The 19951-nt window shown below is 36.7% G+C and overlaps 1 protein-coding gene across 2 annotated transcripts in view; it reads left to right on the forward strand.

Moving 5' to 3' along the window:
• ARHGAP10 (Rho GTPase activating protein 10) overlaps positions 1–19951 on the forward strand; it is a 154392-nt gene that overhangs the window by 76990 nt on the left and 57451 nt on the right. Inside the window, exons 11-17 of one of the 2 annotated variants that reach the window (XM_065688430.1) lie at positions 1418–1499; positions 2619–2661; positions 3952–4017; positions 10675–10749; positions 15836–15923; positions 16996–17054; positions 19639–19744. In XM_065688430.1, the coding sequence (XP_065544502.1) occupies positions 1418–1499; positions 2619–2661; positions 3952–4017; positions 10675–10749; positions 15836–15923; positions 16996–17054; positions 19639–19744 (519 nt within the window). The remainder of the gene's footprint in view (positions 1–1417; positions 1500–2618; positions 2662–3951; positions 4018–10674; positions 10750–15835; positions 15924–16995; positions 17055–19638; positions 19745–19951) is intronic. The other variant, XM_065688436.1, reaches the window with a different exon arrangement.

The following is a 19951-nucleotide window of genomic DNA, read 5'->3' on the forward strand; positions in this document are numbered from 1 at the left end:
TTTTGTTAATTTAGCTAATTACTTAGGGTATTTTTTCCCTACTGAGTGATTAAGTTTGCATGTTTATGATGATTGCTGCTCTGCACTGCTAGCAGACCACTTTGCATTGGAAAAAGCTTGCATGGCATGAGAAACTGCTTTGCTTACTCTTACTTCTAATGCCAGTATTAGCTTCTTCTAGTCATAAAGGCTATTAATTGTAGAAATGAAGGCAAAGCTTCCCTCACCCACTCTAAGAGCTCAGTGTCTGTCACTGAGAGTAGCAAGAGATACCATTTTCATGGCTTAATATTTTCCTCTCTCTACCTGATAAAAAGAGAATGACTTGCTAGGCTGCTGCCATTTTCTGAAGTTATAGTTTAGGTTGGTTTCCTAGAGGGTGTGCATATGCCTCATCCTCACATGGCATCCAAAAAGAGATTTTGAGCAGGAGGTATTTGTACCTGCTGAGTTTTACACTGCAGTTAAGTTGTGTGGTTTGATAAAATTTATGGCAAGGTGAAAACCAACTATAAATTTCTCTAGTTATAAAAATACGGTGTGTAGACTGTTGCAGTTTTAAGTAAAAGTGGGATTTGTGTTGGTTTCTTCTGTGTTGTTGCTTTTAGATATAACATTTCCCTCTACAGCTATTTTGGTATTTGAAAATAGATTTAATACAAAAGAGAGGCGGAGAGAGAGAGAATGTTACGAATTAGTTCTCTGTTTCTATCCATCTCTATATAATGAGATTTACAAATTTGCCAAAAGTATTGGCAGGCTGAGTACAATGATTTTTTTAATTGGCAGAAAAATAATTACCCAAATAACTTGTTCTGCTTTTAACTCTCCTTGCTTTGTACACTATGCTGAACCACACACTCTTCTTAGTTTCCTGTTACATAAACACAAAAGTAGATTTGTGTTAATCTCTGTTCGCTAATCCCTGCATCCCGCAGTTGTCCATCCCTGCTTTTTAGGAAGCTATGATAGTAGAGTTTTGTAACGAAGTACCGCATTAAGAATTGATTATTTTTTAAAGATATTTACCAAAAAGCTATAATAATTGTCACTGCTCTAAAGCTGAAGACCGCACATGGGATAAGTTGACAAAAGCCATTTTTTTCTGTAACAGCAACGCAAGAGCAAGTTTGTTTAGAATTCAGAAAATGCAGGAACTCACAGCAAGTGTTGGGGTCAACAAGCTATCAACAATGAGTTTTGCAGATTACATTCACTTTCCTTTTTCCTCTCTATCCTCTGTTATGTCCTACTGTATGTATCAGTTCTATACCTTGTGTTTTAAAGGTGAGTATTGTTCAGTAACAAAGCAAATAAAACAATGCTGACTTTTAGGGTAATGGGTTTTTGCTTGTTGGAAGTAGACTTTGTAGTCACTGGTGAATGCAATTACTCTGTGTGGTTGGTACATTTGCAGGCCTGGAGTTCCTGTGACCATGCAAGCATTTTCTGAGGAAGACAGAAAGCTGTGGATGGAAGCCTTGGATGGAAAAGAAGCTGTAAGAGTCTTTATTTTATATCTATCTATGGTGTAATGGAGAAATTCTCTTACTCCCTGCTTCCTGATCCCATTTATACTTTAGTAACCTGAGATTATGTAGTTTGCAAAATGGTAGATTCAATGAAGAAAGAATAAAAGTGAAATTCAGGAGAGATGAGTAACTTGGTAAAGCTTGGTGTAGGTAACTGCTAATGCTAATAGGAGAAATTTTTCATTGTAATGACAGCATTGATTTTATAAATGGTTTCCCATCACAATGATGTTATTGGTATTCTAGAGAATGTCTAATATAACCATTTGTACTTAGCCTTCTGCTGACATGCTACATTTCAGTGGCAAGACTCGCATGAGATACGTTATATGGTATTTTTTTTTTTTTAAGCTGAATCTGAAAAATCCTTGTCAATGGGAATGAAGTTTTACTTGAATTTGCGTAATTTCTAGTTTACATCAGGAAATTAGTCTGAACGGCAGAATTGAAACATGCTACAGATGAATCTTACAATCATAAATACTGGTCTTGCAGGCCAAAAATAATGGATCATATCATGTGTTTGTCGCTGGTAGTTGGCTGCTGGGGATTTTAGCAGTAGGCTTTATTGACATTATTGTTGTAAAATTCTTGTTTCATCTGCAGATCTGTTTATTACCATCAGATGTTGTCTGAGGTGCACTCAGCCAACTTAAAACTTCTTACAGCTTTTGGGATGCTGGGCTGGGATGTAATTCCCAGGATTTGTCAAAGCAATTCACAACTGACTGAACTTGAACTGTGGTAAACTAACCTGCCGAGAAACATAGGAACATGGAGCGTGTAAATCACAGTTGATTTCTGTGGCTATGCTAACAACTGAGATTGTTCTGCTCCCTGAGGGGCTATATTTGTTGAGATTTTTCTTTGTTTTTTGTATTTACATCTTTAAAAAGTGCAATTATCTGCTTTCTGAGGGGGCACAGACCTCTGGTCCTGCTGTTAGAGCTGTTGTTGTTAGAGGTGATACTTTCTAACTGTAAACAACTGTATTTGTGCCGACTGGGCATTAAGATTGGGGGTGTATGGTTTCTGGTTTCTTAAGATTCTTTAAAATAATTTGTCTTTTTACTCTTTTTATGTTAGCTGTTCATCAATATGAATAGAGCAAATGCAAAACGAGAGGGAAGTAAGTATTTGAATTACTATTAAAGCTGGTTTTTGTTAACATTTTACAGTTGAGAAAGGCTAAATGTTTTTTCTGTGGATCTAACATAAATAAATATTTTTAATCTCAAATTTTGAATATACTTTGTGGATTTTGTAATTAATGAGTTTTCCAATAACTCAGTTTAGTACGTATATAAGAATTGTAGCAGTGGACATAAGCTACAGAAACAGTCTGGTTGATTTTGCTAATTTATCCTGGAAATTGACTCAAAAAAGAGTTAATTTTATGTAAATGCATCACATTTCCTAATCCAGATTGTGTGTACACATCTGTTAGAACACATAAGTATGGTTTTAAAAGCAATCACAGCTGACAACATAATGGTCAGCAAAAAACCTGAATGCACGTGTTTAAAATGTAAACCATAACATGGGAATAGAGAAGATGGCTTTCTTTAAATGATGCTAGCTTGCTTCTGTTAGCAAAGTGTATGTGTGAAAACAGTTATCCTTCTTGCATTATCAGGGAATTTATGCCTTTTTTTTTTTTATTATTATTATAAATTATTGCTTGAAGCTGGATCCTGGTGTTATTAATAAAAGTTTTTTCCAACGATATTTATTTTTGTGGTGCAAGACCAGTTCCCCAGGAGCAAGAAGGCCAGATGTCTGGGGGAAGGGCAGTTTTGCAGTATAAGCTTTTAAATGAAGTTTTGATGTGAAAAAGAAGAAGAATAAGATAGGAACAACAAACGAATGCTGGAACTCAGATGTTGTCCTGTTAATACATCTGCTTTTGTGTAGTTCGATCATTAGCTGCTGTGAAATGATATACATGTGTCCCATATCTTTAGTGTGGGAATTTTTTGGCTTGGGGTAGGACTCGGTAAAAGCCCTGCTGTTGATAGTTAAGTTTTTTCTTCATAAGTACTTCCTTGTTCCATTTGGTTAACTCTCTCAGATGTTGTTGATGTTGCAGCAAGTACTGTTAAATTCCATTTTGCATCTGCCAACATATGTACCTAATCAGAGATCCCATTCTTCAAAGGGTGCTGCTGTGAACAGATTCAGTGAAGCCATTACCACCAGTTTGAGCCTTTTCTTGGGCTAGGCAGAGTTGTGAAAGAGAAAAGGGGAATGAATTTTCTCCAGAAAAAGTGATCAAGTATTCCCATTTCAGAATATTTACAGTTTTGCTAGAGAAGCACTAGTTATGCGGTTAAGTCCAGCCTTATTTTTGAGTGAAGGACAGTTATTCTACTGGTGCTTTACAACTTTTCAAGCTTTTTTTTTTTTTTTTCCCTTGTAGGTGCGCAGTTGGATAAGATAGGGTTCACCATCATCAAAAAGTGCATCAGTGCTGTTGAAACACGAGGTAATGATCAATCCAACCTGTTTGTGCAGAGGGTGGAGCAGCTGGCCTGCTCTTTGAAGAAGCCCTCTGTGATCTAGTCTCCTGGAGATATCTTGGAAAGACATAACTTGGTAGATATTACACTGACCACAACAGGAGTTTGCTTCTGTCCAGTTCCAGTCATTTGTAATATTTCTTCAATTTCTTCAGGCTTTCCCTCAAGAAATGTGTTTTCAAGAGCTGCTTGAAGGGGTAATAGCACTGTCTTGACAAAGGAAGCCAATGTTTGTGCAAAACAGCTGAGAAAAATCCCTGTGTCCTGTAGGTGATTTCTGTACCTTTGTTTTGCTTTTGAAACAGACTGATTTACTAATTCATTCGTGGACTTTGAGTGGAGGTTTTCTGTTTAGTCACTTAGAAGAATAAGAGCTGAGCAGGGAAGTGAATACCAGGAAGTACTGAAGCACTTCTGGTGGTATTTATTTCACAACAGGCACAAGGACGCTATCAGACTTACTGTTTCATGTATTCATTGTTTTCTCCAAAATTGGAGACAGAACAGAAAGGTCAGTATGCAGATAGTATTCAAGAGGTAGTTGGGATTATGGTTGTGGAGAGGCTGTGTCAGAGACACTGCGTAACTTGGCCACTGGGTATGATTAGCTTTTGATATTGCTGCCGTGCGAGGAGAAAACAATAGGCATGCTGAAATGGGAGGTGACCAGCCACACTATGGCTCACTGTGTTGTATATGGTATTGTGTGGAGAACCTGCTTGCTTAGCTGAGATTTTTTGTTTGTTTGTTATTTGTTGTTTTTCTAAAAAAAGAGATGGATATGAAAATAGGTACTCATTGATGGTGTATTTCTTAGTTTGCTAAAAGAGACATTGAAAGTGCTCTGTGTAGATTTTGGTTTTCTCCTAAATCGTTGACCTTCCTTCCCTTCTCCCAAAGGGGAGGGAGATTTATGATGTTTTAGGATTTATATCTTTTTTTTCTAGAGATTTGAGCACTGCACAGGGTAAAATATTTGTATCCTTTTTTGTATATCCCAGTCCATCTTAAATAAGATAAATCAAAAGAAGAATGGGTTGTTCACACTTCCTGTCAATGTAGGATCTTACTTAAAAGTCATATCTTCCACGTATTTACTTACTATACAATATTATTAGTAAGAACGATTAGCCTCTGTGATACTGAGAACTTAGCATTTAAACAGCAAGAACTATCTGAAATCGTTTTTCTCTTGGCCTTTTTTGTATCAGTCCTGTGTGATGCATTAAAGATGTTATTCCAGATTAGACCATATTCTAGCTGGTGTTATTTTTGTTCATTCTGTTCTTTTGAATATTTTTCAAATAGGGTTTGCCTGTCTCATCACTTCAAAATTTCAGTTACTGGCATTTACAATCTGAATATTTCAGCTGGGAAATAATGCAGATAAAGCTGGCATCCTACAGATAAGTTGCCTTCACTGCAAAATCCTGCTTTGAAATAGACTGGATCTTCTCTTTGCAGTGGATGTAGCAGATTTTATGAAAAGGGTAGCATGTGGTCATGTAGTGAAAGGCTGGTTTTGTTCTATAGCACAGTGACCAGCTACCTTACAATACGTTATGAGTCATGCTTACTGAAAGCAGTGTGGAGTTTACTATATTTTGGCTTATTATCTATGGGTGTGTTCAAATAGTTCTCTTTAAGAGAACTCTCTTTTCTTTCTTTGATAATCTGCAGAAACTAAGTGAAACAAGAACATGATTGTGGAAGAATTGTGAACACTTTCTTCATGAAATGGCTATTAGGAAAAATGGGTTAGATATGTGATTTCTTCTCACTGTGGGTGGGTAGGTTAAACTGAGCGGTGGTTCAAGTCCACTCTGTCCTTTAGGTCTGATTTGTGGCTGCCACATCCCCGTCAGTGTTCAAGGCCAGGTTGGATGGGCCTTTGAGTAACCTGGTCTAGTGGAAGGTGTCTCTGCCCATGGCAAGGGGGTTGGAACTGGATGATCTTTAAGGTCCCTTCCAAACCAAAACATTATATGATTCTGTGATTTAGGTGCATGTAAGGTAGTGCAAAATATATGTGTAAGCTTGCCTAATACTGTTGTTTGGAACAGATGATAACCTTTCATGGGCTAGAAGCATACGTCCCTGTAGTGGGATCTGCCCTGAAGCATAGTTTGGAAGAGAATTAAAGTTACCAAAGTTAGCTGCAGTATTTTCTGTCTTTTGGAGACCTTGCAGCTTCACTATTCCTTGCACACAGCCTTTGTAAGACCTACAGTCAATAGTGCCTTGTGGTAATTATTAAAAATGAAATTGACTTTTTTTTCTATTAGTTTTGGTTTGGGGAGGACTTGGAAAAATAAAGTCAGTATTCAATAAATATTTATTTTCCTAGAGCTTCAAGAATGACTTCAGGTGAGGTACTGCTACCTTCCAGGAACTCAGCAATACACATAGCTCTGTTTCAATGAAATTGATTCATCCATTGTATTTCAAGCAGTTGTTGATGGTTTTCTGTTTACCTAATGCTGAACTTAACCTCAACTGTGGGTTTTTTTTTTAATGTTCTTAAGTAAACAAGCCTAACTAAAATCCTGACTTCATCCAAGAGTCTAACTGAAGCATTCCTAAAGGATCAGTTTCTGTGCTCTGCAGGACATCTGCTGAGCTGTACAGAGGGCTAGGAGGGTGTTCAGTTGTTTGCCTCAGAAAGGTTTGGCTAATTGTACAATGAAGAAAATAAATCCATCTTTCAGGTTGCAGATTTTATACCTATGCTGCTTCTTAAATCAGTTTTTACTTGATTATTTTACTTTAATGATAACACATCAAAGCAAGTTATGTTCGGCAGAAGAAAACAGGACAGATGCCTCTTCAGAGACTGTGCTTGTGTGCCATGTTTTTATCTCTTTTAATCATAATGGGTGTGAGGTTGGCGTGGGTAGGAAGAGAGGACAGTCTAGTGTGGGTGGAAACTGAGAATAGTCTTGTCATGTCATAGCAGAAAAAGTCTGGTATTCAGAGAGAGAAGAGTGTAGCAGAGATACTGAACATAAACTTGTCAATGGCTGGATCATTTTTTCTCAGTTAAGTTCCCTTTTACAAAGCCAAGAAGGAAATTATTTGCTCTGAATGAATAGAAGAATTGGAGGCAGTGTCTTGATTAAGATGCATGTAAGCTTCTGATTCAGCATTGTCTTATCAGACATTGGCCATACTTTACCTGATAGGAGATGCTGAGGCATCAAGATAGGCAGCCTGTCTCTCACATGCTGAACACAATGCTGATTGGATGTGCACCTGTGTTTTGTCTCTTCAGAGAATATTTAGTGATTCTTCATTTTATTTTATTTTAATTCTTATTCTTTAGTATTTAATTTATGCAATGGGATAAAAGTTTATAAAAACATAAAAGAGCTGTTTGTTCTGGTAGTAAAGACTGTGCATGTTTTTGTGTGCAAGGAGTTGGTTGTACCTTCTGTGAGCATGTGGTAGGTGTTTGTCTTGATTTTAGAACTACCAGAGCTGCTAATTTGAGCTGCAGAGAGAGATGGCAGTATTGAGCTGTCTGTCCATTCTGCTCATGAGACAAAAAGATGGTGAGGAGGAAGTAGAAAACCTTTTCACATACCAAAAAAAGTGGCAGTACCTTGAATTTAGGGTGTCACTTGTACAGCTGTTTCTGTACTATGCACTTTGATTATAAAAAGTTGTATTTGCAGCCATTCTACTAGCCTGTGTCAGCCACATGTACAGTGCCAGCCGCAAAGTAAACTTCCCTACCTTGCTTACAATAGTATAAACTCCTGTTTTATTTACAGTACCTTATTTTTGTAAGCATATTTCACAAATCGTGTGCCTATGCCAAATTCCCGTATCAGACAGCCAAACATCTTGAGATAATGTAAATCTGAAGGAAATTATGCCGTGGGGCTTTACTGCTCAATGTTGCTAATAGTGACTGCTTGAGTCGGCAGACACAGCATCTGAACCCCTAAACGTTTTAGTCGGTGGTAAGCTCTTCCCTGCAATGAGTCATCTTGTCAATTGTGTTCTGTAAATGCCAGGCATTATCAGTCTTGGATGTGCTAAAGATCTGAAATGTGCAGATTAAAACAGAAATGGTACTGTCTCAAACCAGGTTTGTATATTTTAAACATCACTTAAAGGTACATTTAAAGGTATAATTTACAACTGTGTTGAAATATTAATTCCTCTTTGCACTTCTTGATGTCTGCTAGCAATTAGCTGTGCTTTTTTCAGGTTGATGAATTTGAAACTGATCAATTATCTGATAATTGCTATCACAGACTCATGATTATGGCTGGAGGATTGTTTTGGTTTCAATACTGCCATCATTTCAGAGACCTTTGCATATCAGGTCTGTTTTAATATTGAGTAGTAGTTTCTGTGGTTTGACTTTAATTACTTTTAAGCCCATAAATGTATGTTTGGGGTCAGCACAGTTTGGTTCCCCAGTAGTTTTAATGTCAGAAGCAGGGAAAGTTACTAAACAACTTCTGAGATAAGCAAAAGCTGAGCTGTATTTGACTGTGACAGTGTTTCTTCAGCTTTTTAGCTTCTTGCATATGATGCAGAAGGCTTCTTCTCTGGTACTAAAAGTAGTAGAGGATATTGTATGAAAAAAAAGTGTGATGCATTTTGGCAGAGCATTTAAAAGCTTGGTGTTACTTTTGTACCAGAATTTTCCTGGACATCTCTGAGAAATTGGAAGTAAAATAATAATTGCTGCTCTCGGGACAGATTCCTACTGCATCCTTGTTTGGAGTGAATCAAGGACTATGGTGGTATTTGGGTTTGCTTTATTTTTTAGTGTTGGCAGTCTTTAAGTGGTCTGTTGCACGTTATGACACTGTTGTCAGGGGATCATTGGAAAACTTACTTGGTTGGGTTGATAACCTCCTATTTTGAGAAAAATGGTGTTGTGGCCACATGGCTGCTTTTTTGTGGTTGTTTCTTTTGTGCACAGCTGAACTGCAAGCATACTCTAGAATTGTGGTTTTTGATGATCACAGATGAAATAATGGAGATCTGGCTTTTTCTGTTAATTTGAGCAAGCTCTGAACATGGCATCTACCTTGAGACTCGGCATCATTACAGTGGTGCCTGTAGCCTGGGGAAAGAAAAGGGCCAGTTTTGCCCAGGTTGAGCAACCAAGAGGATTAAGAGCTGCTCTCATAGCCTGTCAGCTTCCCACTGAGACTGAGGATGGAGCAGTGCTAACAGGGAGGAATCTGCAGATTATGTGAGGAAGAGAAGGGGATGAAAGAAGAAGGAAAAGATGTTGCTAGGCTTGGCAATAAGAGGTAGAAAATGCAAAATTCCCTCCACCGTATTGAGAATTATTGCTTTGTATTATGGTTGTGTCTGACAGTAATTCATTAAAAGGCTAATGATTTTTACATACTTCATCTAATACTTATTTTAGAAGAAACTTTTTCTCATATGACTGGTTTTAATTTTCCTGCTGTGGTTGGAACAGTTTGGTATCGAAACTGGGAGCTCTCCACAAGTCTCCCTTTGTTGAAGGATATTTTGAATAAGAATACCACATAATCTGTTATTTGAAAAAATTTCCTTGGAGTAGAAGCACAGGTTTTTTGTGGCATTCCTACTCTTCCAAGCCAGTATGAATATAGAGGTAGAGCATTGTGGTGTTTGTAGATGGCTACTTATTATGGGGCCTCTCAAATGTCTGTGTCGGCTTCAGGATTGTAATATTTCACCTCCCACTAAATGGGTTCTGAAACAATGCAGGAAAGACAAAGACATATACCTTATTTTGCCCTTTTCCTTGCCTTCTCCTTCTCTCCCTTCCATTTTCCTTTAATTTATATTCATAGTTATACTTACCTGGGGATAAAACTGGGTGTAGTAAAGGAAGGCAAAAGCAGTGGAAGAAGAGAAAAATGACTGCATATGTGGGACGAAAGGGCACAGGAATGACAGAAAAGTGGTCCAGAGTCCACATGAAATTAGAGTAGAGGACTGAGGATATTGTGCTGTTTATGGCATCTCTGATCCTAAGCACACCGAGAAGTACTGATTTAAGTAACCTGTGGTGCTTCTGGACATAACTAGTATGTGTGGACCACAGTGGGTTGGAATAAGGTCTTGTATCTTAAATGAAAAGCATTTATGAACTTGAAAAAGCATTGGTTTTGAGGACTGAGAATAGGCTCAAGTTTTTCTGTATTTTATCCAAACTCTTTTTGTTAGCCACATATTTGGAAGAAGGAAAAATTAAGTTTAGTAAAGAAATCTGAATTTAGCAGTCATTGGTTTAGTTCTTGTGTTATTAGAATATAGATGCTGATGTATCCAAAATGTCATTTAAAAAATCTGTTTTCTTTTTTGTTTGTTTGTGTGTATTTGGCTGTTTGTTTTTCTTTCTAAGCAATGGTTTGTCCTTGTTTGCTTCTATTCCCAGTTTCTGAAGTGGAATTGAGGTACACAAAACCTTTATCAAATCACAACATGAACTTATTTTAAAAACACAGAACAAAAGGATTCTTGCAATACTTTATTTATAATGCTGTTCTCACAACTGTCTGTCTTTGAGGCATTTGTTGCCAGGGGAAATGTTCTAATGCTGAATTTGGCTGCTTGATCTTCTGTCTTTTTTTTTCTTTTCTCTTTTTGCGTAATAGGTATAAATGACCAAGGATTGTACAGAGTTGTGGGGGTGAGTTCAAAGGTCCAGAGACTTCTGAGTTTGTTGATGGGTATGCCTCTATTTTACAAATATTATTTTTTCAGTATTTTATGTTGTTTTACTGTCAATACTTAGTCTTAAAAGCATCTGCCTGTAGTTGTTGTTTATGTGGGCCAAGTCTAGTTTGCTTTAGTCCATGAAAATAAACCCCATATCACTGTAAGTTCCCCTGGGTTAGCAAGACCAAGATTAGTTGGTAGGAATAAACTAACAGAACTGCTATGGGACATGTAGCAGCAAACCATGGGCTTTGTGCAAGGTTGATATAAGTGGGGTTGATAAGTGGGGTTGAAGCAGCCTAAGTTGAGAGGTCTGATCAGAAAATCCAAAATACCAAATTCAGGAAAGTATGAAGATTATTGCTTCATTGCTTGAAGTTGCCACCTTTCTTCTCCCTCGTCTAAGACGTACAGTTGTATGTGCCCCTGTGTGTCTTTAGCTAATCACTGAGCAAAAGAAGACATTTAGTTTAAGCCTGCTGGCAAAGAGCTCTTTGGTTTAAGAGGAGGAATGTGATACACGTATTAATAATAACTATGTGCCAAGGCGGGAGACAGATGGAGAAAGGATTTGTTTTTATAAACTTAGTAGTATAGTTCTTATATGTGGGTAACATCTTAGACTCTCTTATACCTAGTTAGCATTTAGATTTTTCGATTCATAAAATTATTCTCAGAAACTTTTTCTCCCTTTTCTTTCTGGAAAATTTGATGCATCTTTAATCCCAGTGACTGTAGTTCTCTTGCCACTCTGCTGTCCCCAGGGGAGGGAGGAAAGAAAATAGAAGTATTGGCACCTGGATGAAATCCCTCGTCTGCCTGATATCTCTCACCAAAGTTGTAGCCATGACTGCAAGATGTGTCGTGTTTCCCAATTTCTTGTCCTGAGCACTGACAGAACATGCAGTCAGACAAGACCACTGGGATTAGTTCATTTTTATAGAGCTTCCAAACCTGTCACTTGACAGCAAAGGTCTGATTCTCAGGGATTCATTGGTATGCAAAGAAGCTTGTTTGCAGTTTGCACCAGGCTCTTCTCCAGAACCATGCATGCTCCATCTGTGCTGATAACACAGTGTTCTTTGGCACTGCAAACTGGAGGAAGCCAGAAAGTGAATTCATTTCATTACCCCAGACATTATGTGAATGACAAAGCGCTTTTATATTATATGCTGCTGTCAGTTCAGTGCCACCTGTAAAACTTTTTCTTTTCCTTCCTTTATTTTTTCAAACAGGCTGTCTCTTCAGAAATTATAAGACATCAGGCTTGAGGACCTGCATGTCATATCAATCTGTCACAATGACCTTGCTAAATATTAATTTATGATATCTTACTTTAATCAATATTAACAGCACCCTGAAGTTCTCCATTAGTGCTCGTAAACCTGCCTATATCTTTAAAGTATTGTAGCAAATGACTTTTTCTGGAAATGCAAGCTGGGATTAATAAAAATGACTGATCTATAACAGATTCTTATGGTTGTTTATCTGTGTTGGAGTTAGCTTCTATAAACAATAACCATCTTTAACTATTGACCATAGGAAGAATGATGAGTTATCACTCAGAGCTCCTCGATTAAATGCATTTGTTACCATAAGATGTTTTTCAGTTTTGTACTTACTGGCTTAGCTTGGGCGTGCAGGCCTGGCAGGCAAATTTTCCTCGTTGCCATTAGTGGTATCCAAATTAAATAGGCTCAGGTTGCCAGTGGTTCGGTAGCAGCTGGAAGAGTTTACTGGGGATTCCAGCATCTGCTTTTAGTTATCTTTTTCAAAATTAGAAACATTTTCTGTCAGTCCCAAGATTCATATATTATTTGAAGTTGGAAGAATACAGTGGTATCAAGATGAGGCAAAATATTGAACAGAAAAAAGTTAGGGTGCAAGCAGGTGCTCTTTTTCTGCTGGTTTGTTGAAAGTGATCCTATCTGTGCTCTTTATCTGTCTGTTCTCAGAGTAGAATAAAGAGGGCTTCTTTTTGAGATACAGAGGTACAGAGAATTTAAAATGACTGATTAATCTTTAATCCTTTGTCTCTGCGTATACTCTTAGATAGCCTTTTATGAAAGCTCTTTTCAGAATCATCAAACCCTCATATTAGCTTTCTGTATTTTAAAATGTTTGATAAGGTTTCAAAGTATTTTAGGCTACCTGTCATTGACCATGAGGTTCACAGTCTGAAAGGCCCAAAGTGCAAAAAAAAAAAAATCTTCCAAATGGTAACCAGAGACATAATAGCATCTAGTTTTGTCCTTCAGAACATTTTCTATAAAATGTGGGAAAGTACATTGAGAGTCAATAGTATGAGAAGACCAATATATACTTTTCTAATACTAAGAATGCATAGGTTTTAATTTCTAATGCAAAAATGTAGTAAAACTTAGTCTTCTATAAAATGACTCAGCAATTAAGTTGTACAATTCTTTAAAAATAAACCAAAACCAAACCAAACCACCTTTATTTTGCAATTAACTTACTCCTTGAAGTTACTTGTAACTGCTATTGTGCTATGGTGATCTGTTTTGCAGCAGTAATCTCATCTAAATTCAAGTAAGGCATTTGAAAAGGAAAATACTCATTACTTTTCAAGGGAAAATGTTAAATTAATCTGATATCTCATTGTGAACAGGGATACTGTTAGTACTTTTCATGTTGTGTGTATCTGTTATAGGCAATACAGCCAATTGTCAGCCATCAGGAGGCTCAGTTCTTAAAATGCATCAGGGACCAATTCATGTTTTGTCTGTGATCTACATTATAGATCTGATATGGCTTATTTCATACAAGCTTTCATAGCTGCCTACGTAAATTTCATACAAACTACTACATAGGTGAGCTTAAGTACTGACCCTTGATTGTGGTGAAGTGACTGCTAAGGACTTGGGAGTTGGAGTTTCATTTCTGATACTGCCTGGCATGAAAAATGCCAGACATAACATTTTGGAGAAGAAAACTTCCAGGTACTTCTGCATTTTCAGAACGAGCAGCTTTCAAAACAACTATACTGAATTTTTTATTATTTTATATGCAGTAAATGACAGTATGCATACACTCCTACAGTGGGCATATTGCGTGTGAAAGCAGAGAGTCTCCTCCTAACCTAGTTTAGTGAACTGGACTGTTTTTATAAACTCTAGCTCCCTTATTGTCAGAAAGATTTGCATAAAATTTAGAGCTGATCTGTCAAAAGCTGTTCCATAAATGTGCACAGTTATTTTTATAAGCTTAAAGTTGCCATTCAGCGCACAGTGGCTGCTATGTGAACAAGTAGCATGAAAACTAGTTGTCATATTTGAAATCCCAGTTGAAGTTCCAGTTCGTATAATGGCCTGGGGTGTTCGAAGCAGAGGGGAAAGTGCAGCAGGAACAGTCAGATATATAGGGTGGTGAGGCACAGAGTGATGTAGGACAACTGTAAACCAAAAATGAAAAACAGACTATAAGTTGGAATGGTTGCTACAGTCAAACTAGCAATTGTTTGGGGTTCGTGGCAGAAGCAAAGTTTTGTTTTGTTTTCCCCAAGAGATGATGGAATATTTCAGCAGTACCTTCTATTTTTTTATTTTTTATTTTTAAGAGATTTGTTTTTGAATTAAGATGCTTGTTTTCTTCCTCAAATTCATCAACAAATTTCACAAAACTGAGTGCATACTTTGGCTGTAAAGGAGGTTGATGATTTTGAAGCTGTGATTTTATTTTTTATTTTTTATTTTTTTTTTATTTTAAACAGATATAACATAGTGGTTTAGTAACCAAATCCTCATAGATGTCACTAGTTTCTGATGTGATGGCAGTTTTTTAATTAATTAATTCAGTAGAAAGGCTTTCTTCTCACAAAAAAAAAAAAAAGATAGGATATAAGGAAGAAATTCTTTCCTGTTAGGGTGGTGAGGCACTGGAATGGGTTGCCCAGGGAAGTTGTGAATGCTCCATCCCTGGCAGTGTTCAAGGCCAGGTTGGACGAAGCCTTGGGTGGCATGGTTTAGTGGGAGGTATCCCTGACCATGGCAGGGGGCTTGGAACTAGATGATCTTGAGGTCCTTTCCAACCCTAACTATTCTATGATTCTAAAAAAGAGAGAATTTGAACACTGAAACAGCCAGCATGCTAAACAGAGGGAAAAAATAAACTCTTTCCTGAGACAATCCTAAGTATTTTGCATGGTGGTTGGCTAGTAACGATTTGGAAGAAAATGTGGTCTGACTTGTATTTTAAAATGAGATTTAAATAATTGATATAATGAGGGAGAATATTCAGTTACAGAAATAATTGCTTGGCACAGCCTTTAGAACAGAATTATTTGGTCCCAGTAAAAGGACTGCACCTTTAATCAGGGATCCTAATTTGATTTTTTTAATGTGTCTGTCATTTGTCTGAAAAGCAAAGTAACAAATGAATTTTGAATTGTATGAACTGGTCAACACATAATCTGTGTCAGCTACTGCTGTAGTTTACAGTAGTGACTGATGGAAACATGTGGCAGTAATAACAGAAGCTCAGACACTTGAAGTTACCAAATACATTGGGCTAGTTTGGCTACATGTGATCCTATGTCAACTAGCTATTACCTCCTGTTTTGAGGCCAAAAGGATTTTTTTTGATTGCAAAACATTCCAGTGTGCTGTGTGGTTTTCTGTATTCTGTCAAAAAGTCTTTCACCTGATTCAGACATATGACTGTTCAGTTTGATCTGTTTTGTTGTAAGACTCTTTCAACTAACCTGGTAAAAAGTCTCCTAATGGGTCTGTTTTCTGAACTGTTTTTGTACATCCTTCTGTGTTTGTGTGCATCTTTGTTTAATTAAAGGTGTGAAAATACCAGTTGCTGTAGAGATCTCTTTACATGAAAGTGATTTTTAATTCTTCACTAAAATAAATCAGCAGTAAATATTTTTTCAAACAAAACATAGACACAGAATTCATAAAGAGGTTCCGATATTGTCTTCTTATTAACTAACAGTAAGAAGGACGTACTACTTCTGCATTCATGTGAGCAAATATATAATGATCAAATTCACTTTGTTGCTGTTCATGTAGGGCATACTTATTTAGAAATCTGTTTTTTCACGTGTTTCTTCTCATTCTGATTATTTTCTAGATGCAAAAACCTGCAATGAAGTTGACCTGGAAAACTCTATAGATTGGGAAGTGAAGACAATTACTAGTGCTATGAAGCAGTATCTGCGGTAAGCCTGTCCCATTGATTTATTTATGTTTTAGATTATGAATAATAATCTAATTCTCCTATACAGTGTGTTAAGCTACATTACTTACATTTTTTCCTATATTTTGCAATAGAGGTTCATTTTGAGCAGGTAACGTTTGTGATTTGTCTTGAGGGAAGCAAAATAATTTAGCTACCCTAATATTTGTGTTCTGTGAGACAAGCTCCAAAACGTTTTTGTGTTGGGTATGTAAGAATTTCACTGATGGTTCAAAAAGCTGAATTGTTAGTAAACTTGCTGAGAGTGTTACCGACAGTTGGCTAAGACAGTTAAGAGTTTTTGCTTTTTTGTGTTCTGATGTAGTAGAATGAAAAGGGGAAAGGTCATAATTTTTTTCTCTTCCTTCTAGGTTTTGTTCTGATATTCTAGGTGCAATACTGATAATATTTGAATGTCGAAAGTGAGAATTTTAAATGTGTTCTCTGTTCAAATGACTTGGCTGATTTCTGATCAAGATATTTTACTAAATTGCCTAAGAACATAGATTGCAGAACTTCTGTATCTCTCTCATAGTGTAATACCAATACAGTATTTTTAATCTGCTGGTTTTATTGAATATGGTATTACTGCAACCATTATTAAAGAATGCCAAAGAACTGTTATCAAGATAGAATGGTTTGGGTTTCAGAGGACCTGAGTCTCTCTTATGGAGTCTCTTATTATGGAATAAATAAAAAAGTAGGAAAGTATTTCTGTATTTTAAAAACATTAATGAAGAATTAATTACACAGTGTATGTGTACAATCTTCATCCGACAAACAGTGTCAGTGTCGTAGTTTGGAAAGGTGCCTCATGATAGACTGGAGGCACCAGTTCAGCTCACAGATGAAGATGAATGAATGTAGTTTGTCTTGTTTTTCTGGTAATACCAAGTTTTACATTTGCACTGGAAATCACTGCATTGAAAGGCCACTGTAACAGTGGTTGCCTCCAGTACGAGGATTATACTGAATGTTAAAAAGGTTTCCTGCTTAGGGTAAATACAGATGGAACAGAATACAGCTAAATTTATTATGTCATCCTTGTTTTACAGAAGCCTTCCAGAGCCACTGATGACATACGAGTTGCATGGAGAATTCATCGTTCCTGCCAGTAAATACATTACTGTAGTTATAGAAAGCTTTTCTTACAGTACTGTTGTGGCCTTAGGAGTGCACTGCAAATGCAATTTCAGAAAAATTCTTCAACCCAATAAAAACATAGGAATAAGGAATAATAAATGTTTTAAAAATACGTAGGTTTTAACCTAGTTCTAGCATGTATCGTATATGACGTATCTATTGACAGACAAGGTTGTGACAGACTTAACATAGTGCAATTTTGACTTTTATGGGAAACTTTTGGATTCACATTGTCAACATTCATTCTTATTACCTTAATTATGTAATGATAAGCATCTACTTAGATTGTGATATTTTTTTGCTTTCATTTATACAGTGTATAAAGCTTAGTGAAGGAAAATGCACTAATTCAGGCTCACTTGGGTCCTTAAAGCACAACTGCCTGACCCTTATTTTCAGTGCCTTGTTAGCTCTGTATCCAGGCTGGCTTGAATGTTCCTCATACATTAGTAGAAGAAAGGCAAGAGCAGGCCAGATTGCGCTCTGGCAGTTCAAATACAGACTTGGAGAAGACACAACAGCATTTGTAGTTCAGTTGTATGGTACCTAATGTACATGGAATTTTTTTGGAAGAGGATAGAGGGAAACTGTGCACGAAAAATTTTGGTAAAGTATCAAACAGATATTAGGTGATTTTCATTCCAGCCTGTGGCACTTCTGGCAAACTGTGGTAAGCAAAATTAAAATAAACTTTGAGACAATTACTGTATCTTCTTCAGATTGCTGTTACAGCTTTCCACGACTGCAGAATGTGTTCACTTGTGGTCTTTAATTCAAAATGAAAATTAGCCCATGAATTTCGTTGCCAAAGCACATCTGAAAGACCAAGTGCTTAAACAAAATTCAACATACTTACCTAGACAGTGAGTATGCCCGTTTGTATTGGAAAGTGTTAAAATAATTTCTTGACCTACAAAGTTTTGCGAGCAGTTTCTCATTTTATTTTTTTCTCTATTTTCCAGTCTTTTTCAATAAAGGAACTCGGTTTAAGTTACATGTTTTAAATAGTACAGGGTTCATAAGTAGTAAACAGTTTTATAGAGGGGTTGATTCCATGTAGTAGGGAGGGAAACTTAATCAACATTGCGGATCTGAGTTACGGTATACTTAAAAATAGGCAGTCAGTGTTGTTTCCTATGCTGGCTATAAAAAAACAACAACACTGGGAATTGTAAGGAATATCCTTTTCTCTGAAACTATTAGGAGGAAAAAAAAAAGCCAAAATTAAAAGGTTTTCCTTTCTATTTTCTTGATATGTATTAGTGTGGATTGAAACTATTTAAGTCTTGACTGTATCTTGTGATTAAGTTGCTTAGCCATTCTTTAATTAGAGTTTGTGATTTTGTATCTGTGCAAAATAGCCTTCCTTTAAAGAAGTCTTATGTTTTTCTGGCTGTCTGAATTTTGATTAGCTGAATAGAAGCTAAACGTTTTGCATTTTGGTAGTCTATTTTCTTGCAATCTGTGCAGGGGTGTTCGCTGCAAAAGAATTAAAAAACAACCCTAAAATCTGTAGTAATATGCAAAGGGGAAAGGAAAAAAAGTAGCAATGTGCATTGAAGAAATATGGTGGTATTTTATATGAAATAAATTAAACAAGCAAAGTTGCCTTAGAATAAAATGGGATCTGATGAGTGGTCCTGGTGTTGAAACTTGTTGCATTCAGAGTAGGCTGTTAATTTTTCTCTTTAGGTACCTTGTACTAAGTAGTATTATATACAAGAAAAATATTTCCACTCTTCTCATTGTAAGCACTACTGAGATACCATTTTGCGATTTAATACAACTTTGAGAAATAGTAAGAGGGATAATTTTAATGTGTTACAGATGCCTGTTTTCATCTGTGCTAGTGAAACCTGTAGGGTCAAAGTTCTTCAACATGCAACACACAAAAATAGCTCCTTGCTTATTTTTGCTTTATTTCTGTACTGTGCTAGAGAGGGATGCTGTAGTTACTCAGGGTCTTTTATCATAGTAGTGTCTGTCAGTAGGGTTTTTGTGTGATTGTTCCTCTGTGTCTTCAGAGATCATTAGATTTTCCGTTCTGAGCATATGAACCTTCTGCATGCGTTGTCTTATTGCATTTGTGCTACCTTGCATTGGAAACTGTGTATCATTAGCTGCGCAGTACCAACAAAACTGCATTCTAATGATGAGGATAATCAGTTAATGATGATAAAATGTAAAGTAGTACAGTTTCAGCGGGTGGCACCCAGTAACATCACTCCTCACCTTGCAGTATATTTGTAAGCAGATGAGTCCAATGCAGCAAAACAATAACTACAGCTATTTTTAAAAATAGATGAACAAAAGCATCCTTTTGCAGGTGGATTGAAAGATGAGTTCACAAAATAAGCAACAAAGTTGATAATTCTAGAACAAGATAACTTGTGAAAACAAAGCACATATGTTCAGTATTGCTATGTTTGGAGATAAATAAATGGTGAAGCAAGGTGTGCACAGTATTTTTCCATGCAGGGGTGGAAGAAGCTTTGTGTTTCTGTGCATTTTATTGTATTTCTATTTTTTGAGTTATTTATTTCTATGTCCCATAGAAAGTGGGAGTCCTGAATCTCGAGTTAATGCTATTCACTTCTTGGTCCATAAGCTCCCAGAAAAGAACAAAGAGATGCTGGAAATTTTGGTGAAACATTTAGCAAAGTAAGTGTTATGAACTGCTCTCCTACCTTGTCAGAATTTTTGTCTTTACCTTTGTTTAACTACAAAGGGCCTTGTTTGAGTATGGCTGGAGCTGGAGCCCATCTTGATGCTGTCATACACAATACCAAGAACTAAACGTGCAAAAGCAGACAAGACGTTTGACTCATGCTGTGTATGTTTTGGCGGGAAAGGCAGAAATTTAATCCG

The sequence above is a fragment of the Lathamus discolor genome, chromosome 1 (assembly GCF_037157495.1).
Source record: "Lathamus discolor isolate bLatDis1 chromosome 1, bLatDis1.hap1, whole genome shotgun sequence".
Lineage (NCBI taxonomy): Eukaryota > Metazoa > Chordata > Aves > Psittaciformes > Psittacidae > Lathamus > Lathamus discolor.